This window comes from Labrus bergylta, chromosome 18 (assembly GCF_963930695.1).
Source record: "Labrus bergylta chromosome 18, fLabBer1.1, whole genome shotgun sequence".
NCBI classification, from domain to species: Eukaryota; Metazoa; Chordata; class Actinopteri; order Labriformes; family Labridae; genus Labrus; species Labrus bergylta.
In genome coordinates, this window is record NC_089212.1 from 26,784,110 (window position 1) to 26,810,609 (window position 26,500).

The following is a 26,500-nucleotide window of genomic DNA, read 5'->3' on the forward strand; positions in this document are numbered from 1 at the left end:
AAAAGAGACAAAAGAGACAAAAGAGACAAAAGAGAAGAGATTTGACAGATTTAAGACTGCAGGCTCGCCGCTAACCACCCAGAAAGACTCTGACGCAACACGGCCAGGCAGGTGAGCAACTCGCCGCTCAGATCCTCTGCAATTAAAGGAGCCGAGAAAACAGCCAGCAAGGAGTTTATCAGGCAGGATTTAACTGTTATCATGTTGGGGGGGGGTGACATTCAGCAAAGGGCCGAGATGGGATTCAAACCCACAACCTCTGTACATGGGGTGGGGAGGCATAACCACTAGGCCACCGGCACCCAGATCAGCAACTATTTATAAGCAACGGCCTGCGTCCATTATCCACTTTATTTTGATAGAAAATATTCAACTTCAAGACATTCACCTCATCGCACGAGTCACCCCACCCCCCATCCCCCCTCACCCCCCCCATCCCCCCCCCCCGACAGGAGGACGTTTAGAATGATGTCATATCGCGGTCCACTTCCTGGTTTGAGCACAGATGCGTTCATATTTCCCGCGGACCGTACTGGAGTACACATGAATTGTGCCCGAGTACGGTAGGTGTGCTCACACTGATCTAATGAACTCGTCTTTGGGGTCAAGCGTTCCCTGATCCGGACCCGGGTCCCTGATCCGGGCCCGGGTCCCTGATGTGACCCTTCAACCCCTCGTGTATTTTAGAACCTCAGTCTGGAGCTGCAGATAAAGACGTCTTCACATTTCATCGTCTGACTGAAGCGCTCATTTTAACCACGATAACAATCAGGAGGCGACAACGAGAGGCGTTCATTTCCTTCCTGCAGCCGCGTCTAATTTGTTTCAAACTTAATTTGATGGTTTGTGATTCTGTTTTGACTGAATAAATACTCAGAGTGTGTTATCTCTTCTCCTCGCTGCTAACGCTAACGGTAACGCAGCCAAGCAGCTGATTGTGGGAATATCACGGCCTGAAGCTGCAGTCTGACCTTTGTCTGAATAAAAGTGTCCATACCCCTTTGTATATCTTTATCTGCAGCTAACTCAGATTAGCACAAGCACGACTAACATGCAACCAGGGGAGACTTATCCTGACCTGCACATAAACCTGCTGAACGACCTCTTTATGATTCAGAGAAACGTCTGCACTCGCACTCGGCTGATTTTGCAAACTATTTCTCTCTGTTTCTAGTCTTTGTGCCGATGTTCACACATTTCCTTTTTCATAAATTTGTATCAGATTTTATCCCCCTTTCTTCCAATTTGGTAGCCAATTGCACCCAATTAACCCTAAAAATCTTAGAAATGTGGGAACATAGGGCTGACCCCCTTTGTGCTAGGCTAAGCTAAGCTAAGATAAGCTTCTGATAGCTGCCATCCATCCAGCGAGTTTTTCCAGCTCTTTCTAAAGCGAGCTGGGACCGGGCTGAGGTCTTCAGTCCCTGAATCGTCTGCCAACAGGTTCAGGGGTCACTCGTCCTGTGGCGAGCGACAGCTGTTCCCCATCGCTCACTCGCCGGGCGTCACTACCTCCGCCTTCAGTCTGCACAACGAGGGCAGAGCGGGGAAGTGACGGCGAGGCGGCAGAGACAGCAGCAGGTATTAGCAGATTAAAGGCTCCAGTGTGTCATTAGAGGAGGTAATAATGGATTGCTTTGTGGGAGGTTCTTTTGTTTAATGATGCATTCAGGTGCAGACGCCCTCGTTAGGAGACGCTGAATACACTTTAATTGAGACCCGTGTAAAACGTGTCATTCAATCAGCAGATCACATTAAACCCACAGATCTTCAGATGGTTACTCCCCGTCCGCTTTTGTGCGGGTCGCAGCAGCTCGTCCTCCCAGAGGACGTCGGGTAACAGATGTGTCCTCGCACGCTGCTGCTGTGAAGTGGAGCGCCATCCGCCTCTTACACCCGACAGAACGAACGCTGCTGACGAAGAGTTCCTCTTCCTCTAAAATCAGGACGAGCTGGACGTTAAAAACACAAAGAGAGTTGGAGGAGTGTGGAGGTGATTCATGACAGACGTCGACCTCCAGACAAACCGACAGAGGACAAACACGCCCGCCGCTTTACGACCCTTTTCAACACGGGGACGCATTTTTACCTAAAAACACTTTTACATGGTGCCTTTCAGGTCACTCCACCTGATCGCCTGTCCAAACAAACATTGTGGAAGGAAGAGGATGTGAGCATGCACTACAAAGTCACAGCGCCACCTCCTGGCCTGGCACGTTTACTACAGCGAATTTTGTTGTTTATTTGCAGATTTGTGTGCACGCCTCGTGTTATCTAAACGTCACACTTTTTTGAAAGCGTAAATCATTTCAGTTTTCAGAGGTGAAAGCAGGCATAGAGGTCGGACATCTTAATAAATTAAAATTTAATTTAATTGAAATAAGAAAACATTAATATATTCTCCTGAACCTCTTTATGATTCTCTATACTGGTTCACTTACAGAACCCCCCTCCCCCCCTTCTTCTTCTGCTTTACAATGAGGTTGCCAAAACCCCCCCGAGCAGCTTCTCTTTGACCTCCTTTGCGTGTCCACTGGGAGACCCCGTGCCATCTGTAGTGGCTGGTGGTGCTGGCGATAAGGAAACAGAGTCTTTATCTCAGCCCAATTAGGCAGCTAATTGATTCAATAGCAGTCATTTAGAGGTTCCTCCAGGCCGGGGATCGAGCACTTCAGCCCTCGGAACAGACGGGAGATCCCCCGGAGGACGGAGAGACAGAGCAGGATGCACACGGAGAGCCTGGAGATCTGAAAAGATCTGAATGAGTTAATAAAGAACACCACAGGTTCATCTGAATACAGATTTTTTATTTATTTAAAATCAGAGACTTTTGTTACCTGATCACAAAGTTTGTTTATGGGACAATTTTTTTTTTTTTTTTTTATCATAAATTGTTCAGAGGTGGTAGAAAAGATTTTATCTGTTTAAAAAATAATGAACTTAAAGGAGCAGTATGTAACTCTGACACCTAGTGTTTAAAATGGGTACTGCAGTTTAAATTCTAAACATCATAGAGAGCTGCCCCCCCCCCCCTCCTCCTCTCTAGAGTGGATGCTCACTCAGGTCACCATGTGGTGGACTCTGAAGCTTCAGTGTTTATCCAGCTCTGCATGGGTCTGTAAACCTTTCTGTGTTCTAACCTCTCTCCATTTTTCAAAAGCATCTCCAATATTGATCCTAGTTTGAGCACGTTTCTGCTCGTGGAGCTTATTAGAAACATGCAGAGGCTTTTTAGGTCGGGTACAATCACTTCTATCTGAACCACTTCTCTTGACCGCTTCCATCGCTGTAACACCTGTTGACCTGATAACTGCTCTCATATCTGACATTTCTTAATGTGTGTTTTCAGCAGAGGCCGACTCTCCTCACACGGGGGATTTGAATGGAGAGCAGGAGGTGTGTGTGGGGGGGATTAGTCCTACATTCATGCACGTATATGCACAAACACACTGACACATGATAATATAAAACATCGTACACACACAGAGAGCTTCAGTTTGTGCTCATGTGGAGGAAACACACACACAGAGCTGCACATGATTCATAACGCCGCTCAGGCTCACTTTGTGTCATTTGAAGGTCTGCACTTCCTCCTCCTCTTCATTTTTCGTCCCTCACTTCATCTGACTACTGTCGACACTTCGGAGCAGCTCACTTTGTCCTCACGTTCCTATTTTTTTTTTCACTCAGTCTGTCTGTTTGTATCGTTCCTCAGCTCGAGCATTTGTACTTCAGACCTCACTGTGACAACTCTCAGCCTCGGGAGGAAGACATTTCAGTGTGGACACTTTCGATTTCAAAGGTCAGGGTCTGTGAGGGGGTTCTCTGACTTTCCTAGAAATCTGATTCCAGGGGGTTTTAAAAGAGAAACCTTGGACTTAAATGTTAAAAATGTTAGGCTGATGTGACTGGAGGTTTCTTCGAAAGCTGCGCGACAAAAAATGAAAAATAAAATGTAAAATGGAGGCTTGAACATCAGCCCGAGTTGTCCTCAGAGTCACAGTTTAAAGTCCTTTTTTAAAGGCTTTATATGTGATGTTTTGATCCAGCAGATGTCGCCCTTGAGCACCAGCATGAAACCAAAACAACTCACGCTGCATTGTTGTGTTAGCATGCTAATGCTAGCGATCTTTATTCTGCTCGTATCTTCACACTGCATGTAAATTTACCTGAAATGAGCGTGATCTAGAAACACAGTTAAGCAGTGAGTACAGTATGTTATTCTTCTTTTCTCTAGTCCCTCAATTAAACAACTTTTATACACGAGGGGAGGAGTCAGCCGGCCGTCCTGGCGATGTAAACAAAGTGAAGATAGGACTCTGAAAACTCTGAAAACATCACAGACAGTGGGACTCGGGTGTTACACCCATTGTAGACAGTCATGACTCACAGAGTTATTTTCAGAGGAGATACTGGATTTATAGTGATTTTTAAGTGTGAAAAATCACAGAGAAAGACTTTGATGCAGGAAGTCTCCCCCAAAGGACGAGGGACCTTTCAGGAACTCCTCCACCCTGGACCTTACTACTCCAGAATAAGGTTCAGGGTAAATTCTTTCATCCCCTAAAACGTCCCTGCTGGTCAGGGAAGTGCTTTGAGTAAGTCCAGGAGTTTTGAGGTCAGCACATGAAGCACTTCATACTTGCACCGTTCAGCAAAGTGGTGAAGAAGAGACTCGTCAGACAGACAATGCCTTTTGTCTCTACTCTGACACAGAACAAAACATTACAACATGGGTAAACTACAGGCTATGTGCTGGAATGGCTTTAGTCAATGCCACTTCCTGTGCTTCTGCAGCCAGCCTCTAGTGGACACTCGAGGAACTGCAGGATTTTTTCAACATAGGATTTTGGCGCTTGGTTTTAACTGATGATTCACATGTCTTTAGTCCAAAATGATTAAAAGAAGCGGGCTGTGGCCATTAGTCCAAAACCTTGACAACGACTCAGAGTTCAGACCAGGAGGCAGAGCTGCAGTCTTACACGCTTCTCTGCGCCTCCCTTAGATCTGTCTCCCAGTCACTATAGCTGTAATTCTGAATCTAACTATAGTTATACTATAGGTACTGTGTCTGTCCCCCAGCCCAGACCCGTTTTTATAAGTCATCCAACTGAAGAAAAAAAAGGCGTAAATCATCAAAATCTCATTAGAATCAAAACTACGAATACGATTTTGCAAAAAAATCAGAAGATTCACTGCAGACTTTTGAACATTAGGTCCTTAGCATCCAAATCTCTTTTAGTGAATGATCTGATATCACATCAGCATATTGATTTACTTTGTTTAACTGAAACCTGGCTGTGTCCAGATGAATATGTTAGTTTAAATGAATCCACTCCTCCCAGTCATTTTAGTACTCATATACCTCGAGACACTGGACGAGGTGGTGGAGTAGCAGCTATTTTTAATTCTAGTCTTCTAGTTAACCCTCGACAAAAACTGAATTCTTTTGAAAGCCTTGTTCTTAGTCTTTCACATCCAGTCTCAAGAACCTTTCAGCCAGTTCTAGTTGTTGTAGTTTACCGCCCTCCTGGCCCATATTCTGAGTTTCTATCTGAATTTGCAGAATTTTTATCAGATTTAGTCCTGAGCAGTGATAGAATAATTGTTGTAGGTGACTTCAATATCCATGTGGATGTTGATAATGATAGCCTTAGCACAGCTTTCATGTCATTATTAGACTCTACTGGTTTCACCCAGGGTGTAAACGAACCTACTCATCGTTTTAACCACACCCTGGATCTTGTTTTAGCTTATGGCATTGAAATCCAAAACCTTACAGTTTTCCTAGAAAATCCTCTTCTATCAGACCATTTCCTTATTACTTTCGACTTTGTCCTGCCAGAATTATCTCTGCTTAATAAAAATGTGCTCTCTAGAAGTTCATCTGATAGTGCTGTAGCTAGATTTAAGGAAGCTATTTCAGCTGCTTTTGATTCAGTACCGTGTTTCAACCCAGTTGGAAACTCTTCTGATAGCTTTAGTCCCTCTCAGCTAGATCAGTTTGTTGATAGTGCAGTGGATTCACTGAGAGTTACTCTGGATTCGATTGCTCCCCTAAAACAGAAGGTTATCAAACGGCGGAGAATAGCTCCATGGTTCAACACAGAAACCCGTACTCTAAAACAATCGTCGCGGAATTTTTAAAGAATATGGCGCTCGACCAAAACGGTAGAATCTCGTTTTATCTGGCAGGATAGTCATAGAAGATATATGAAGGCTCTACGTCACGCTCGAGCTGCCTACTACTCCTCTCTAATCGAGGAAAACAAAAGCAATCCTTATATACATTTTCAGCACTGTAGCCAGGCTGACAGAGAGTCATGGCTCCATTGAGCCTTGTATTCCTTTAGCCCTCAGCAGTAATGATTTCCTGAGCTTTTTCAACAACAAAGTTTTAGACATCAGAGACAAAATTAGTAACCTCCTGCCATTACCTGGTGCAGATACGTCTGATACGGCAGAGACAGTTCCAGGACCAGATATTAGTCTCGACTGTTTTTCTCCAATCGACCTTTCAGAGCTAAATTCAATTATTTCTACGTCAAAACCGTCAACCTGTCTTTTAGACCCAATCCCAACCAAGCTGTTTAAGGAAGTTTTTCCCTTAGTTAGCAACTCTATATTAGATATGATCAATATGTCTTTACTGGCAGGCTATGTACCACAGGCATTTAAAGTAGCGGTAATCAAACCTCTACTTAAAAAGCCTACTCTAGATTCAGGAACTCTAGCTAACTACAGGCCTATATCCAACCTTCCTTTTATCTCAAAGATCCTGGAGAAGGTGGTAGCTAATCAGCTGTGTGACTTTCTCCATGACAACAGTTTATTTGAGGAGTTTCAGTCAGGATTTAGAGTCCACCATAGCACTGAGACTGCACTAGTTAAAGTTACAAACGATCTACTTCTAGCCTCAGACAGGGGACTTCTCTCTGTGCTCGTCTTGTTAGATCTTAGTGCTGCTTTTGACACCTTTGACCATCAGATCCTATTATACAGACTAGAACATTTACTTGGAATTACAGGGACTGCTTTAAGTTGGTTTGAATCCTACTTATCAGACCGATCTCAGTTTGTACATGTTAATGATGAGTCCTCTATGCACACCAAAGTTTGCCATGGAGTCCCACAAGGTTCAGTGCTTGGACCAATTCTCTTTACATTATATATGCTTCCTCTGGGAAATATTATGAGGAAACACTCCATACAGTTTCATTGTTATGCAGATGATACTCAGCTTTATGTATCAATGAAGCCCGATGGCACCAGTCAGTTATGTCAGCTAGAAACGTGCCTTAAGGACGTTAGGATCTGGATGACCAGAAATGTTTTGCTACTTAACTCAGACAAGACTGAAGTTATTGTGCTAGGCCCTAAAAACCTCAGAGAGACTTTTTCTAGTGATTTGACTGTCCTTAGTGACATCAGCCTGGCATCTCGCACCACTGTTAGGAATGTAAGAGTTCTATTTGATCAAGATATGTCCTTTAGCTCTCACATCAGGCAAATTTCAAGAACAGCCTATTTTCACCTTCGTAATATATCCAAGATCAGGAATATCCTGTCGCAAAATGATGCAGAAAAACTAGTTCATGCATTTGTTACCTCCAGATTGGATTATTGTAATTCTCTTTTGTCAGGGTGCTCTGGCAAATCTCTAAAGACTCTTCAACTAGTCCAGAACGCTGCAGCTCGTGTACTGACCAGAACTAGGAAAAGGGACCACATCACTCCTGTGTTGGCTTCTCTGCATTGGCTCCTGATACAGTCTAGAATAGAATTCAAGATCCTTCTTCTCACCTACAAAGCTCTAAATGGCCAGGCACCATCTTATCTTAAGGAGCTACTAGTGCCGTACTGTCCCTTGAGAACATTACGATCCCGGAGTGCAGGCCTGCTGGTGGTACCTACAGTCTCTAAGTGTACTATGGGAGGTAAAGCCTTCAGTTATCGGGCTCCTCTCCTCTGGAACCGCCTTCCAGCCGGGGTCCGGGAGGCAGACACTGTCTGTATTTTTAAGAATAGACTTAAAACTTTCCTTTTTGATAAATCTTATAGTTAGGGCTGGTGCTGGTGTAGACCAGCTCTTAGTTATGCTGCTATAGGCTTAGACTACAGGGGGAACTGGCACCTTGAGCTCCTCTCTCTCTCTCTCTCTCTCTCTCTCTGTGCATATACAGTACATCATATTACTGCATGTATCTATCTGTAAATCTCAGTCACTAGCCACCTACTTTCCTGAGAGCTCTTGAGCTCTCTTAGGCTCCTCAAGATTGTTGGTTGACGACCTGCCGGGAACAACCTTACCACTGTAACTTTTGCTGCTTTACTAAAGTGCTTATGATGGATAGGTCTTTGTATCATAACAATGAGTAAGGTCTTTTACCTGATTTTTGTAACATAGCAATGAGTAAGGTCTTTTACCTGCTTTTTGTAACATAACAATGAGTAAGGTCTTTTACCTGCTTTTTGTATCATAACAATGAGTAAGGTCTTTTACCTGCTTTTTGTAACATAGCAATGAGTAAGGTCTTTTACCTGCTTTATGTAACATAACAATGAGTAAGGTCTTTTTACCTGCTCTTTCGTAATGTTAACAGACAAAGATTAAGGTATTTTACCTGCTTTTTGTAAAGTGTCAACAAACAAGTGTATACAAATAAAAATTGATTGATTGATTGATATGAATCTCAGGTCACCTGGCCGACCACTACCTGAGAGAGGACTCTGCAGTGTTGTGTTGCAGCAGTAACTGTTCAGCAAAGGTGTTAATGGTATCGACCACTTCAGTGTAAGTTAGAGAAGGGCATCACTGCAGCCGGCAGTAAACAACTCCACTGTGACAGGTCAGGGTGACTCTGATTACTTTCATTACTCACACACCATCCAGAGTCATGTAGCCTCAGGACACACACACACAGTCACACACACACACACACACACACACACACACACACACACACACACACACACACACACACAGTCACACACACACACACGCACACACACAGTCACACAGTCACACACACACACATAATCACACACACACACACACACACACGCACACACACACACACATAGTCACACACACACACACATAGTCACACACACACACACACACACACCTGCACATGTGTAATCAGCATCTCTGAGGATGATCACATGGAGTAGTGTGATGTAACAGTGAGTAATGAACATGAAGATCAGAGAGTTGGAATGAGTTCTGTTTGTGTTTCTATTTCAGTGATCTATAAAAAAAAAAAAACGAGTTTCAAACTGTTGTCTGCGTGTGGAAACGGAGCGAGGCCGCTGCATATTAAGAAAAAGCAAAAAGAGAACAAAGACTCTCATGGAATATTCATCAGTTCTGCTTCTCCACTCCGGCTTTAATAAGCAGAAAAACAAACCCAATCAGCCGCTGTGAACAACAACGTAATGACCACATTATATATGAAAAGTGAGAAATGATCGTTCAGATGTAACCCCTCCGTTCAGCTCGGCCTCGGCCTCCTCTCATCCTGCATCACAGAGAATCTCATCAGCACGAGCACATTCATAAAACATGATCCTGCATGAGGAATAATACACAAAAGCTTTTTCATTACCTCCTCATCATCTACGGATCAAACATTCATTACCCCCAATCAAATATTCATTACCTCCTGCATTAAAAAAAGAGTCACTGTCTCGTGTTACTCATCGTCAACACAGGCTGCTCTTTCATTAGTGGCGCCGGCGTGTTGGAAACTTTTCAGGATCAGTAACTTCTTCATCCATTTGTCATGGGGCTGAGCGCCGAGCTGCACCTAAAGTTTATGTGTTTATCTGTCAAAGCATCATCGAGACGGGTCTTATCCTGTTTCAAAATAATATAAATTTGTGTAATGTATAACTATATATGGAAAACACACAGGATGTCAACAGAGGCTGAACGCTGAGCTGCTCATGGCGTGTTTTATGTTGACGTATTTTTAATTATTAGTGAATGTCTTGGGGACCCAGAAATTAAAACTAGCAAATAAACTAAAAGACGTGTTAGATGAAGATCAGGGCTGCAGGTTGAGCATTCAAAGAAACTTAAAGGGATACTTCACGCGTGTAAACATGACTCTGTGTTGACATTGGGTCATATATGTAGAAATATGAAATACATTTTGAAGTCGGTGCCTTCTTGGCCGAGAAAAGACAGAAAGTGTCTTTTTGGCTCATGTGGATGAAAGACACCAAATCCCAGAATGCACAGCACTACAGGCCACTCCCACTAAGGTCCTCTATTTCAGAATCAGAAACATTTTATTAATCCCAGAGGGAAATTTGATCGTTACAGTTTCTCCAAAATATACAGTATAGCAGTAGAAATATAGAAATAAAAACATTTACAGACATATTTACTTCAACACATGAGACCGTTTACAGTGACAGCATCAACACTACCAGTCCGCCCCAGCTCCTCGTCCTCACCGCCGCCGCTGCTGAGCTGGCAGTTTCGATTCTGGGAGTGAGTTCCCACCCACTGATCTGTGATTGGTCTGTAGCTTCAGTGGTGGAAAATATGAGGAACTAGCGTTGTAGTTTCACCCCGCTAACCGCAACAGCTTCCAGTGACGCAAAAATCATCATTTAGCGTCACTGGAAGCTCCTTTTCAGACTCAGAAATACAAAGATTTCACATCTCAGGGGAAAATGAGGGCGGGATGCACGACCATTCAAAAATACTACCAGGTTTCTAATGATACAAAGATTAATGGTAATGGGTGAAGTATCCCTTTATGTATCCCATGTCTCTCAGGTTAACATGAAGGTGTTCTCTGTTAACTGAAGAAACAAAAAGACAAAGAATAGTGGCGTGTTTGTTTTCATCAGCTGAGGAGTCGGTGATGTCACTATCACAGGAGGCTCTGAGGAAACACATTGGGTTTCACTTTCTCTCCCCCGTCAGCGAGCGACCCAAACAAAGCAGCTGTTCTGATCTCTTCAGACTGGACCTGAAGTCATCCATCGCTCCGGCCCTCGTCCCCCGTCTTCATCTGAGCACATATCTCTCTTTCTCTCTCTCTGCATCTCCTCGACCTCTGTGACAACTCTACACCGTGTCTGGAGCTCTGAATGCATGTGAGTACTGACACACACTGAGATGTTTTTCTCATAGTCCACTGCACAGCTCCTACATTACACATTTTGTACATTTTGTGTTTTTCTATTTTCTATTTGACATTTTTAAATTCTATTTTATATATTGTAATATCTTCTTATTCTGTATTATTGTTGTATTATCTGTATACTAGTTGTTTCTAGTTCTGCTTTATTTCCTTGTTAATTGTTTAGCACCAATACACCAAGTCAAATTCACTGTATGTGTAAATGTACTTGGCAATAAAACCTCGATTCTGATTCTGATTCTGATTCTGATTCTGAGAAAACTCCTGGGATGGAAGAAAACGGGGTGCCAGGTAGCCTAGCGGTCATGTTGAGCACCCCATGCATAGAGGCTGTAGTCCTCATCGCAACGACTGAGGGTTTGAATCCAACCTCGACTCCTTGCTGCTTGTCAACTCCCCAACTCTCTCTCCTCCCAGTGTTTCTCTCCTCGGCTGTCTGATCCAATAAATACAAAAAGGCCCCAGAAATAAAACCTCTAAAAATAAGTACGTGTATATTTACAGCCGTTTGTTTGGCTCCTTTTTAAAGAAATGCAAATTAAAGATTGGAGCACGTTCATAGTTGAGATTCCTGGCAGACGACTGTGTGTGTGTGTGTGTGTGTGTGTGTGTATGTGTGTGTGTGTGTGTGTGTGTTTGTGTGTGTGTGTGTGTGTGTGTGTGTGTGTGTGTATGTGTGTGTGTGTGTGTGTGTGTTTGTGTGTGTGTGTGTGTGTGTGTGTGTGTGTGTGTGTGTGTGTGTTTAAGATGTTTGTGTGAAACCTGCAGCAGTGCAGAAGAGGAAACAGAAACAGGAGCTGGAGGAGTGTTTGCAGTCGTCACTCATGAAGCTGCGCTGCGTAGTAAGCGCTCTGCATCATGAGAACACAGAGAGCGCTGCCAGACTCAATAACCCAAACATAATGAGCTGTAATGTTTGGAGGCAACAGCCAAGTGTGAGAATCTGCACCCCGCGCACCAGCTTCTGAGCTTCTCCACTCACAGCCGCCCGCCTGCCCGCCCGTCCCGCGGCCCTGAGCGCGGTTAGATAACACGGCGTTAGATAACGCAGCGTGAATCTTAAGAAACATGCCTGTTGGCTTCTTTCTGCCGACTTCAGCAACAAACCACAAGCTGGAAACACAACAAAGCAAAGTTATGATGAAAACCTGCTCTGATCGCACTTCTTCTACATCATGATTTATTTTTATATTCACCTTGCTGCTAAATCAAAGCCTCGAGACAAGGAAGGAGTACAATCTCGCAGTGACTAACAAGACCCCCCCGCAGCCCCCCCCCCCCCCCCCGGCCTCCCGCCATGAAGATATAACCTCAGAATGAACCGCACAAAAGTTATCAGAGCTGCACACGGCTCACAGTTTGTCAGGTCAAAACAAAGACCTGACGTTTATCTCGAGCTGCAAAGAACAAATATCTAATCATCGATGAATCAGACGATTATTCTGTTTTTAACGACCTTACTTGTAAAACCTTCAAAGGACAGCTAACTGTTAGCATACAGAGACAGCTAACGGTAAGAATGTAGAGACAGCTAACTATTAGTATACACAAACAGCTAGCCGTAAGAATACAGAGACAGCTAACTACTAGCATACAGAGAGAGCTAACTGTTAGCATACACAAACAGCTAACCGTAAGACTGCAGAGGCAGCTAACTACTAGCATAGAGAGAGAGCTAACTGTTAGCATACACAAACAGCTAACCGTAAGACTGCAGAGGCAGCTAACTACTAGCATAGAGAGAGAGCTAACTGTTAGCATACACAAACAGCTAACCGTAAGACTGCAGAGGCAGCTAACTACTAGCATAGAGAGAGAGAGCTAACCGTAAGAATACAGAGAGAACTAACCGTAAGAATACAGAGACAGCTAACCGTAAGAATACAGAGACAGCTAACTACTAGCATAGAGAGACAGCTAACCGTTAGCATATAGAGACAGCTAACCGTAAGAATACAGAGACAGCTAACTACTAGCATAGAGAGACAGCTAACCGTTAGCATATAGAGACAGCTAACCGTAAGAATACAGAGACAGCTAACTACTAGCATAGAGAGACAGCTAACCGTTAGCATATAGAGACAGCTAACCGTAAGAATACAGAGACAGCTAACTACTAGCATAGAGAGACAGCTAACTGTTAGCATACAGAGACCGCTAACTACTAGCATAGAGAGACAGCTAACCGTAAGAATACAGAGACAGCTAACTGTTAGCATACAGAGACAGCTAACTACTAGCATACAGAGACAGCTAACTGTTAGCATACAGAGACAGCTAACTACTAGCATACAGAGACAGCTAACTGTTAGCATACAGAGACAGCTAACTACTAGCATACAGAGACAGCTAACTGTTAGCATACAGAGACAGCTAACTACTAGCATACAGAGACAGCTAACTACTAGCATACAGAGACAGCTAACTGTTAGCATACAGAGACAGCTAACTGTTAGCATACAGAGACAGCTAACTGTTAGCATACAGAGACAGCTAACTGTTAGCATACAGAGACAGCTAACTGTTAGCATACAGAGACAGCTAACTGTTAGCATACAGAGAGGTTCTGTCAGAAAGTTGCAAAAGCCAGAAACGATGACGTTTCACTGTCACACTTCTTACACAGAACGTCTTATCGTTTTAATTTCATTTTCAGAGTTGTTGCACATTAAAATATAAAAACATTAATCAACAATAGGACGTCAATTCATTAAATTTGTGTGCAGTTAGAAGGTGGATTCTAAAAAAGTGACTCGACTGCATCGAGTTACAACAACAACGACGTCTTAGTGTCAGTTAGTGTTTGTTCTCTTGTTACGCAGACGATGTCGTGTTCTCAGCAGGTCGTGTTTGTGAGTGTGAGCAGCATGGCGTGTTTGTGTGAGTGTGAGCAGCATGGCGTGTTTGTGTGAGTGTGAGCAGCATGGCGTGTTTGTGTGAGTGTGAGCAGCATGGCGTGACACAGAAGGTGAAGAAACGACAGAGCGACAGGTGAAGGTAAAGAAGAGAGAAAGAAAGAAAAGATAATTCACCTTTCTGCAGACTCATGTCCACCATGCGCGGCTCGCCCAGCTCCAGGAAAAAGTTCTTGTTTTTCTCATACTCCTCATCGTCAATTACTTTCACGTGAACAACTTTGCTGCAAGAGGGAGGAGAAGGAAAGAAGGAAGGAAGGAAAGAAGGAAGGAAGGAAGGAAGGTAGGAAGGATAGAAGGAAGGAAGGTACAGAGAGGAGGGGGAGAGAAGAAGAAGAAGAAGAAGAAGAAGGTTAATTTGTGATGGAGGGAAACAGGAAGTGCGCTGTAAGTCGGATTAATAATCAGCATGAAAGAAAAGGTTAGCGGGTGAAAGGTGAGCTCGCCTTCCGTCACTGACTGGACTCTGCGAGCTCATTGGCTGCCACGGGTGTCATGACAACCACATTTATCACGCCGTGTGATAGCAGCAGAAGCAGCTGAGGATAAAAGAAGAGGAATAAATGAAAACAGCGGCGTGTGATCAATCAGGCTGCAGAATGTGTGAACGGACGTTTCACAAGGGCGCAAGAGGTGAGCGAGCGCCAAACGAGAGAAACTGACGCCATCTCAATTGATTTTTACGGCGCCGTGTTTCAATGAGACGACTGGCGTGACCATCCCCCCCTTCCCTCTACCCACCATCTGTTTTGAACAGAGCGCTCCTTTAATGAAGTCACACGTCCTGAGGGCGGAGAGGTTACCTGTGACATCATCTCACAGAGAACCAATCAATATGGCAGCTTGGCGCCCAGCGGCGCTCTGGCCGCTGATCGCCCTAATTGATCGTTTTAAAGAGTTATTGACGAGTCGCAGGCGGTTAAGTGGTCAGTGGGTTCTCTGATGTGTGCGTGTGGCGCCGTGTCACAGCTGGAACTCCCCGAGGGAAAGATTCACTGAAGTCCATCGAGCTCAAACGACAGACGGCGAACACCTTTAACCCTTAAAGCGCCGGGCGGACTCACAGGCGTTTAGTTCTCACTTATAGAAAAGACGTTTCAACATGTCAGAGTCTGTTTTTAAATCTCTGCTAAACTTTTTCACATTTTAAAACATATGAAACATTTAAACCTTCCCAGCATGCATCACTTTCAGGTTGTGTAAAAACAGTTGTTATTATGCGTTATTATATTTAATCCTCAGAAATCGTTCCCTCCGAGCTGCAGACAGCAGGATGACACACTTTCTTTATGTGTCTGACGTCTCCTGGGAAAACTCCTCCCCCGCTTCACCCGAGCGAAAACACCATTTTAACTCGTGTTTGGAAACGAGGAGTTCAGCTTTTATTATACATATGATCAGGAAGGAAGCTTGTTCACTGACTTCCTGTTTCATGTGACAAACACACAAATACACACACACACACACACACACACACACACACACACACACACACACACACATTTTGAATATCAAACTATTAATCCGTCTGTACAGGAATTAAAATGTTCTTTTATTGCTTCTCTAATGCATTAAGCTTAAAATCCATTTATCTGGCCTGTGTGTGTGTGTGTGTGTGTGTGTGTGTGTGTGTGTGTGTATTTGTGTGTGTGTGTGTGTGTGTGTGTGTGTGTGTGTGTGTGTGTGTGTGTGTGTGTGTGTGTGTGTGTGTGTGTCTCTCTGGCTCTGGGGGGGGTCTACTATCTGAGATCCTGTTAACACACGACACGCAGCAGAACAATCCATCTCTCACTCTTCATCTCCCACCGGCGGGGCTTTCCTCCGATGGAGGAGCGAGGAGAGGAAGCAAGGAGAGGAAGCAAGGAGAGGAAGCAAGGAGAGGAAGCAAGGAGAGGAAGCGAGGAGAGGAAGCGAGCTGGAGTCGAGTGGAGTCAGTGGGATCTGACTGCTGACAGGACTCGCATGTGAAAACACAAAGTTCACCTCACGTGATGACTGCTACACAAAGCATGCACGCAAAAAAACTAAAAGCACTTAACCACATGGCTGATTAACCTGCTGGAGGGGGGATGGGTGAAAAAGTGCAACTACCCACCCACCCCCCCCCCCCCGTTCATTCCCTTTACTGTTCATTGTGGATGTTTTTAAATAACGAGAATAATTACAGCCTGAGATGTTCTGAGTCGTTATTAGATTCTAATTATTTAGAAAGTCTGCAGCAAACAACATGACAAACCTCAAACAATGACACTTAAAGGTCCAATCAGTGAGCTGTGTAGAGAGTGAGATGATAAAGGTATCTTACTCTCTGATCATTAAGGAAACATGCTGAAGTGCTGGCTTCTCTGACAACAATGCAGCAGCCAGTATGTCCTCCTTCTAACTTTACATTCTGCTCCTGAATGCTCTGGATTTGTTTGGACCAGAGAAGGTAGGCGCTTTTAAGACACGCCCCCACACGGCCGTTTTGGACGCCCCTCGGTTTGTCAGATATGAGAGCAGTTATCAGGTCAACAGGTGTTGCAGCGATGGAAGCGGGCAAGAGAAGTGAAAACAAACTTTGTTATCTTGAGCTAAAGAAAGAAATGATCTCGTTATCATGGGAAAAAGAGCGACGTAATCTGGTGATATGATGAATGATAAACGGACTTGAGCTGGTAAAGTTATGTTCTAGTCTTCTGACCACTCAAAGCTCTTTTACACCGCAGGTCACATCTACACATTCATACATCGCTGATGAAGCAGCAGGAGCAACTTGGGGTTCAGTGTCTTGTTCAAGGACACATGTGGCTGCAATAACTGGGGATCGAACCCCTGATCTTCCTGTTGGAAGACGACCACTGAACCACAGCGGCACTAAATAAATAACAGAGTGAATAAATGTATAGATTCATTTCTGCTTTGGGCTTACATACAAGACTATAACATTTACATAAATCAGGGTACCTGGCCCTATAATGACATCATTACATCACACACACACACACACACACACACACACACACACACACACACACACACACACACACACACACACACACACACACACACACACACACACACACACACACACACACACACACACACACACACACACACACACAGGTGGAGCAGTGTTTGGAGAACACGAAGCAACATTTACATTTGTTTGTATGAAACATCAATAATTCATCCATCTCTCCTACATCTGCCATCAGCCACTGAGTGATGCAGACTGTGTGTGTGTGTGTTAGGGACACAATCAAACACCTGCTGTGCACACACACACACACACACACACACACACACACACACACACACACACACACACACACACACACACACACACACACACACACACACACACACACACACACACACACACCTCTACACTACAGTGTTTGTATTAACGCTGCGTTGATCTGTCTGGTGTGTTTTTAGCTTTGTGTCTGAGCTGCTGTGATGGAGTTTCTGTCAGAGAAACAACGATCACTTTCAGCAACAGAATACAAAGAAGGGGGGGGCTGTGGGGGGGGCTGTGGGGGGGCTGTGGGGGGGCTGTGGGGGGGGGGGCCTTCAAACCTCAGGGTGTTCAGCTTGATGTGTTTCCCATAAAGCAGTCGTCTTACAGAAGGGGCCTGAGACATGAAACAGGTGTGCAGGAGAGGGAGGAGGGGCCTGAGACATGAAACAGGTGTGCAGGAGAGGGAGGAGGGGCCTGAGACATGAAACAGGTGTGCAGGAGAGGAGGAGGGGCCTGAGACATGAGACAGGTGTGCAGGAGAGGGAGGAGGGGCCTGAGACATGAGACAGGTGTGCAGGAGAGGGAGGAGGGGCCTGAGACATGAGACAGGTGTGCAGGAGAGGGAGGAGGGGCCTGAGACATGAAACAGGTGTGCAGGAGAGGAGGAGGGGCCTGAGACATGAGACAGGTGTGCAGGAGAGGGAGGAGGGGCCTGAGACATGAGACAGGTGTGCAGGAGAGGGAGGAGGGGCCTGAGACAACGCCGCTCTAAGTCTAAGCCAGTGACCTCCGTTTCAGAGCGCTTCTCACTGACGTTTATTGTTGCTAGGTTACGAAAGTTTGCTTCCCCTCGGCAGTATTTCAAAGAGCTCTGCTTTTATCTCCCTCAATGACCAATCAGAATCAAGAAGGGGCGGGACTTCTGATATCAGCTCAGTCAACAACAATGGCGTCCGCCTCGTCTTTTGGAGGGAACAGTTTCCAGGTGTCGAGCATCACGGGATATTTCTTTGAAATTTAAGCAAAGGTTAAACACACAGAGCGAACATTACAGGGGGGGGCCCAGAGTAAATGTTGGTAACCATAGCAACAATGAGCACTGGTGAGAAGCGCTCTGAAACGGAGGTCGTGGTCACTGAGGTCGTGATTCTGGGACAAACTCTTAATAGTCATTTGTAAATGAGCTGTTGGACTTCCTGTCTGCTCCTCTCCTCTGACTTCTCATCGGACTCTAAATAATCAAACAGACATTCAATCTGTGTGGCGTCTAAAATAACCACAAAGTCGACCTGCAGGAAGCTGAAGGAGGATGAAGTCAGAAGTCTGTCAATCATCTTCTCCTGCGTTTAATTTAATTAATGTGTCAGAATGAATGTGATAATGATTTATTGATGCTAACATGCTAGACGCGGCGCCGCTGGGGAATGGCGGGCGATTAGAGGGTTCACACCTCGGCTGCACTGAGGCGCCTGCAGCCCGCCGGCCTCTGCATTCCCCGAGTCCCCGCGCAGACGGAGGCAGGAGAGGACGAGACGCAAATAGAGAAGGGAGAGAGAAAGTGAAAGTGAGAGAGACATGGAGAGTTCATCAGCCAAAAAGCAAACTGCAGCTCAAATCTGTTTTAGCTGCCCGCCTCCTCGCCTCCTCGCCTCCTTGCCTCCTCACCATTTTCCAATTCCTCTTCTTCCACAGCAGATTCTCTTCTTTGGCTCTCGTTCCACAAACACTAAATAATGCTGTGCTACAAAGTGTGAAAGCAGCGTGCTGGAGTAACACATCAACATGTGTGATATCAGATCGCTGTCTCTGATGACGCACGCTGACCCTCAAACTTTGCAGAGACGTGTTGAGTGTCAGAACGAGGAAGGCCGACAGGAAGCGGCTGTTTCAAGCCAAACTTTAGACCTCTCTGCTCGTGTTGTCATCCTCACAGGCTTCTGACCACCGGGGTTCAATGGGACGGCCAGTAGCGACTTCTCCAATTTACTGAGCAGACTCTTTTCTCCAAAGCGACGTACATCAGAGAGTAAGAACAACACAAGAGAGGATCTAAAGGGAACAATGTGAGTAAGAGCAAACGATCAGCTTTGAGTCTGATTGGACACACAGGTGCTGACAGGAAGTGACCAGAGGCAAAGCACAACATTGAGGGCAGTTCTTGAGAGCTCTAATCAGTATAGAAACCATCTTATAAGTCGTCGTTATCAAACAAAAACCATCGTCATTACCATCATCATCATCAATAATATGGAGACCATCATCATTAAGTTAGTAGGTATTCATAAAGAGCTGGGTCTTTAGCTTTTTCTTAAAGGTGCAGAGGGACTCTGCAGATCACATGGAGTTTGGAAGTTCTTCTGTGCAGGAAAGGAGTTAATGTTTATATAAATGTATAAAGGTAGGAGTTACGGCATTGGAACGATTATTCCAGTGTCCTATTTCACCAAAACTCACCGACCAGGTTTTTGCTCCCCTCCCTGCAAGAACCCTCTTCAAATAATGGCGGCCCGAGGAAGTCCTTGTACAGACATTTTATTTACCTCCATTTCCCCATGATCAAGATTTTCAAGATCTCGACTTCTTCAGCTCATTATCTCGAGATGCCAACGATGGTTATCTCATCTTAACAATTTGATTTCTGAAGATCTCCAGAAAGCACCAATACACCAGGTCAAATTCTTTGTATGTGTAAATGTACATGGCAATAAAACCCGATTCTGATTCTGATTCTGATTCTGATTCTGAAATGGTCAGAGGTTAAACGGTTTTCACAGGAGAACCTGAGATGTTGAGAAAACAAGTTGTACTGAACTTGTGGAAGTGGAGGAACATGAAATGTATTTAGAGCTGCAGCCGTTAAATCCGACGTGTCGTCTCTGATCCGTCCTCAGACTCCGCCTCCAGGCTTTCTGCTTTAAACTAAACACAACCTTTCCAGATTCAAACTTTCCTCCGCCTCCGTCCCTCCTCTACTTAGGACTCTTCTTCTCCCTCACGCTACACTGGAGCATGTGTGAGCGCACATTACTTTCACTTCAGCGCGGTGTGAAGGGCTCGCCGGGGGGGGGGGGCATGACGGGGAGTTGAAGTAGAAGTCTCTCTCCTCCTGTTGAAGTAAAGCGGAGCGGAGGCCGAGGGTTTAATTATAGAACAGGAAACATGGAACAGGTACAGAGAATCATCCAAACACACGTCGTCTCCTGCAGCGCCGCAGCCCGGATCACGTCGCCGCCTCCGCTCACATCCCAAATAAAGTCGAGCCAATAAAGACGAGAAGAGGACGAGGAGGGGGGGGCGGGGAGAAAGGCCCCGGAGCCTCGTGGGAAATCAGAGCCTTAATTAAGCAGGCCTGCTTTCTGTCACCAAGCGCAGGGATTATGTGCCTCGCTCATTACAGTCCTGATTATTGCTTTTCCTCGCCAATCGCAGTAAACACGCCAGTAAACACGTTTGTCAATGATTTCCTGCCAATCAGACGACAGACTCACATCAGATTGAATATTCCACCCCCTACAGGACCCCCCCGCCGTCGCCTCACACACCCCTCCTTTCTCAGGTGTTGACCGACTGACCCTCACAGTTCAAAACCTGTATGAACGATGGCGTTCCCTCCTCTGCAAGATGGCGCCTGACCTGCTGGAGTCGGACAAACACGAGTCACGCCATCTCTAAAATCCTCTCGGCCACTCGTGAAAATGCAAAAAAAAAAAAAGAGTTGGCAGGTTGTTTGAGGGCAGACGCACGTCAGCTAGTTCAGAGGGAACCAGATGCTGTTTGAATAAAACATGTCCGCCAAAGGGTGTCCCAGTTTGGACACGCTCGACCCGACCGGAGGGGGGGGGGGGGAGGGGGGGGGATCCAAACATGAGCAGATGTCCCTCGTATCCTCGTATGGATGATATCATGAGGAGGGAGGTGAAGCTGTTTGTGTGCATCATGTTTTTAAAGTCCAGGTCGCTCACCTCTCCTCTGTTTCCATGGAGATGAACAAACTAGCTTCTTTGAAGGAACCATTAGCATCGTTTTTAAATGTAATCTGCAGCTTTTGATTTAAATTAAAAATGTTGATCAGAGAACACAGCAGAAAGAGAGACAGGAAGATTTGGGGGGGGGATACCATGCAGCAGAGGGTCGAGGTGGGTCTATAGCCTACATACATGGAGCGGGTGACATCACCGCCCATGGTACCTTCTAGCTTCTGGTTTAAGTAGCGATGTTATCACGATTAATCGCTCAAGTTCAAGAGTTAGTTGAAGTTAATTGCATCTTTTAATTTACATAATTTTGCATTTCAAAACAGTTTTTGTTCTGCTTTTATTTTTTATTTTGTGATGACTCATGCTGAGGCTGCACGGTGCTGCAGTGGTTAGCTCTGTTGCCTCTCTGTGTGGAGGTTCCTGGTTTGAATCCCCGTCTGACAGGATGACCACAGCTTCATCGATCTGCAGAATCTGAAAGTTTGTTTTAGATCATTTTGTTTTCTCGGCTCTCAGAAAGCCACACGTTTGTCTTATTAGAAGAATAAAACACAAACTGTTTCTGCTCCAGACTCGATCCATCCGTCTTCCCTCACAGTCGTTTGTGTCACAGAGTTTGGAGAGAGCACTTTGTAAAGTCCTGAATGTGATTCAGTTCAACTAATGTTTCTGATTAATCATCATTAACTACAACTCTCTGCCCCCGTTCATCGCTCATCATGTCACCAGACGTTCCTGCTGTCGTCTGAGGGAACGCTCGCTGAAGAGAACAACACGAGTGATGGTGCAAAGATTTCATCTCTCAGACTTTTGGAGGCAGAAAGTTCACACATCGATCTGTCTGAAAAGAATCTTATTGAAGAGTTTTCCTTCACCATCTGCTCAAGGACGCTTCAGAGGGAGGAGCTAATCGAGGGCTTGAACAGGGGTCGTCTGGATCAACCTTTTACTCTTAGAGCACCCCCTACTTGTGTCTAAGAAAAGCTGCCCCCCCCCCCCCCATTTCATGTCAAACATGAGAGAAAATGTTGCATTTTGGGAGAAGAAGTCATGACACAAACATCGATATCGGCCCTGATTTACCCAATCAGTGCATCCCTAAAAACATATCTCACCATGTTTCTCTAAACACTGATATGTGTCCCCAGTCTGTCCACAAACCCCCAAAAGATGAGCCCCCTGGTGGTGGACTTGCCTTTAATTCAGGAGGAGAAGAATCATCCATTAATAAAGTGATTTTTCAGAGAGGTGAATATATCTGTAATGAGGCACATTGGTTTAGTTAAACGGACAAAACCAACAACCTGAAGCGGACCTTTTGAAAACGGTAATAATCTTTTTGACTTTTATTTCACATCTTAACGTTTAATGAACATCATCCCGAGTAGCAGCCTTTATCGAGGACTGGTCTTTTATTTTTCTGTCCCTGAGGGGCTCATTCGATCTCGCTCCTCTTAAATCTCACATGCTGTAATCTGAGTCGGTCGTCTATAGGTGAGCTGCTCGCTGTTCCCACGGAGATGGATGCAGGTTGTGTAAGAGCGCTAGTAAGCTGAGAGGGACAGCTGCACTCCTCGCCTCGGAATTCAGATAATGTGACCTGTCGTCCAGCTCCGTGAATACCCATGATTCCTTTCAGCGGCGGTATAAATATACCTGGCCGCGTCCTCCTCACTGCCACGCTTCACCTCCTGCCTCCGTCATAACCACAGACTGTATATTAACATGGACGGAGCAATGTGCGCCTGGGAATGAAGCCAAATGTTAGAGCGCCCCCTGCAGCCTGGCTGGAGTATAGGTCATAAACTCCGCCTCCTCCATGTTACCAGATGGGACATGATCACACGTCATGATTCTGTCATGAAAGTTTGAAAAACTGTTAAACTTTAATATGACACTGAAGTGATCGGCTTAAGTCACCGTATTAACACCACGCTGCTTCTGCTAAACATAAACACACCTTTAACTTCCTGTTTAAAGGTCAAAGGTCGCTCAGGTGTGTTCAGGCCACAGCAGAACAGATTCTTGTGCCCGTTTGAAGCAAACACTAACAGAAAGCTAAAAGACTCTTGTGATCGTTACATTTCCTCTCACCGTTCCTCGTCTACTCTGATAACCCGGAGCACACAGCAACGCAGGAGCCTCATTGGTCGACACAGCTGTCAATCATGGCGTAACATCATTCTTTTTATCGTCGAATAACTCGTGAAAACTAAAGTCAAAGAAACAAACCATGTCTGAGAAACATTCCTCTGAAGTGTATTTTGATTTCATAGTTTCTCACATGTCCCATCTGGTAACATGGAGGAGGCGGAGCTTACTGCAGCCAGCCAGCAGGGGGAGCTCTTAATGATTCGGCTTCACTTTTGGAGAGCTGCCACATCGTCCATATTTTTATACAGTCTACAGAAACGATCGTCCTCTGTCTTGTGTTTTGTTTTAAGGTTTTGATTTCTTTAGATTGTTTCCTCTTTGTTTGTGAAGCCGAGTGTATTAAAAAGAACTTTAGAAATAAAGCTTTAGAAACTCCAGTCCAAGCCTGAAATATCGAACACACTCAGTCGCTGCTTGCTCTCTCTTGTTGTCATGGTTACACAGCCTCTTCTTCTCCCTCTCTCGACGCTTTCCATAAAAAGTTCATCTCAATCCGTCGAGCTAAAACCGCACGATGAAAAGCATCGCTGCGGGGAGTAAAGTGTCCAAACAGGTTTACATCCAGCCTGCTGACACACACACACACACACACACACACACACACACACACACACACACACACACACTGTTACCTCACCACACACACACAGCTGATGGATCTGGAGCGAGCAGAGACCACACAGAGCTAGCTCACTTTCTGTGTCCTGTCAGAAATACACACGGACGCTCCAGCCCTTAAAACCATTAAAACCAGCATCCAAACACACCAACACCAGCAGAGACGGGACTCACACTGGTCCGTGGTCGATGAGCTGCGACTGTAACGGCGTTCGATTCATGACGGGGACGTTTCAGCACAAAGACGGAGAACACAGAGAACAGCAAAGGGGAGCTGAGGATAACGCTCTGCAGCGCTGCATGAGCTGTCACCTGCACTCATGACACCGTGTCCTGATGTGGATCAGCAGAAACCACATGAAACCAGGCTCTGCCATGCCCTGCCATGTTGTTCTGTTTAAACGCTCCGACATCAACTTTAAGATTTGACTCTTTAATAGTTTTGTTGTTGTCTGAATATTTTGCCGTTTTGGACAATAAAATAATCTTAATCTGAAGCGGCCATGATGGACTCTGAGACTCAAACGGTGGTCAGTGTATGAAGCTTGTTGCTGGTCTGATTTAAAGACGGTTAAAGACAACATGTGGGCACAGAGACTCTGGGGCTGCGGTTTGAACTTCACAGCTGGAGGTCTCTATAGAGTATCACTCCCATGATTCCCCTTCAGCCTCCACGTCAGCCTCTGTTATTGTTGCCACTTTCATTCAACCTTTATTTATACTCCAAAGATCATCGAGGGGCCAACCCTCATTTACAACGACATCAAGTCATTATAGAAATAATTAGAAAACAGACATTAAATCAAAAAGAAAAACAAGAGACAGATAATACAAGACTGCTAAAGATAATTAAGCGAGTACAAAACTGCAATAAATAAACACACTTATGTAAAACAGTTACAAACAGGTTGGGAGGTTTCAAAATCAGGTTTCTAAAATACCCAAAAGGTAAAAGTTAATTTCCCTCAAGAAGATGCTGTATGTTGTTCCAAGAGTGCGGAGCAGAATAAGAAAAAGCAGATTTTCTGATCTGACTCGAGGAACATTCAACAGTAACTGTCTTGAGGAACGTGTTAACACCCAGTCGAGAGCTGGATGAGTTCTGTCAGGTATGAGGGTCATGTTTCTGTGAGAGATTTATAAATAAACAGAGGCCAGTGCAACTATTGCAGGAAACGTTGGGAGGAGAGAGAGCGGGGAATGACATGCAGCAGACGTCGGATTTGAACCCATTGTCCCTGTGACTGGGAGTATGTCCTCTTTACATTCAGATTCAGATTCTGGATCATCCCACACGGGGACATCTGGAGCACACAGAAGACAACACTTACAAGAACATGGGGCGCGCAACACAACCGCTAGGCCACAGGCGCCCCTTTTGATATTAAGCTTGATGGAGGATTTTATTTTGCAGTCTGTCATAGAAAACTAAATATTTTGGGGTTATAGCATAAATAAAAATATTTAGGCTCCGAAGAATATTCCACAATGTTAAAGTCGAAAGTCATCACATCATCCTTCCCGAACAGAAGACGTTCGAATCGTCCAATAAAATCTGAGAGTTTGAAGAGGCCAGAAAGCAGAGAAACAGAGAGGAAGGAAGCAGGAATACTAAAGACGTGGAGGACGTGGCTGAGAATAAAATGTACTTTCTAGAGAAGAGAGGCTGCGGCTGATCCAAACACAGAGGCCCGTCTGAGGGGGGGGGGGGGGGGGGGGGAGAGTCAGTCGGCTTCACTTGTCATGCACCCTCACAACACTGTCTGAGAACATACCGACTGTCGGAGCTGAAGGAGAAAGGAGACAAAAGGGAGAGGACGCTCAAAGGTAAGGCAGAGGACGGGGGAGAAGACACAGACAGTCGTGCTCCATATTTCCCGAGCCAAGAGCAGCGAGGGGTGGAGAGTGAGCTATATTTTTTTTGGGATGTCTGGAGCAAGCCCAAAGGTCCTCCTCTACAAGGACACAACGCAATAAAACACTCAGAGATGAAGTGGCTGATAGGGGGCGACAAGGGAGTGAGACAAGGAAGTAATGGAGGATGCAGCCAGGCCTCCAGAATAAAGCCGGAGCAGCACAGCAGAGGCCGGGGTCGCGGTCGTGGGGGGACGGGGAGGGGGGCGGGGAGGAAGATGAGGGGGGCGGATGTTTGGGCTGAGAGCGAGAAATGCAGCAGGGCTATTCTGGGTGTCGGCGTGGGTCCGTGACAACTTAGAGAGCCGGAGCCGGCCAAGTCAGAGCGCCTGCAGCCAAATGACAAACAGCATCATATATGAATGACTCGGGAGAGCGACAAGCGAGCCTCTGCATCACAGAACAGCGGATCTAAGAAATGTAGTGCGGTGAGAAACACAGAAACAAGCCCCTCTCCTCATGGAAGGAGAGAAGGCAAACTGCTCCAGAAATAGAAATCTGGCTCTCTGGGTGTCGAGATCCACACGGATTCTCGAA

At 45.3% G+C, this 26,500-nt stretch overlaps 1 protein-coding gene across 1 annotated transcript in view; it reads right to left on the reverse strand.

The window, feature by feature from the left end:
* The window catches only part of LOC109978845 (sodium/calcium exchanger 3-like), a 33,618-nt gene extending 18,877 nt beyond the window's left edge, over positions 1-14,741 (reverse strand). Inside the window, exon 1 of the mRNA XM_065966675.1 lies at positions 14,195-14,741. Within this exon, the coding sequence (XP_065822747.1) occupies positions 14,195-14,219 (25 nt within the window). The 5' untranslated portion in view covers positions 14,220-14,741. The remainder of the gene's footprint in view (positions 1-14,194) is intronic.
* Positions 14,742-26,500: the final 11,759 nt, after the last annotated feature.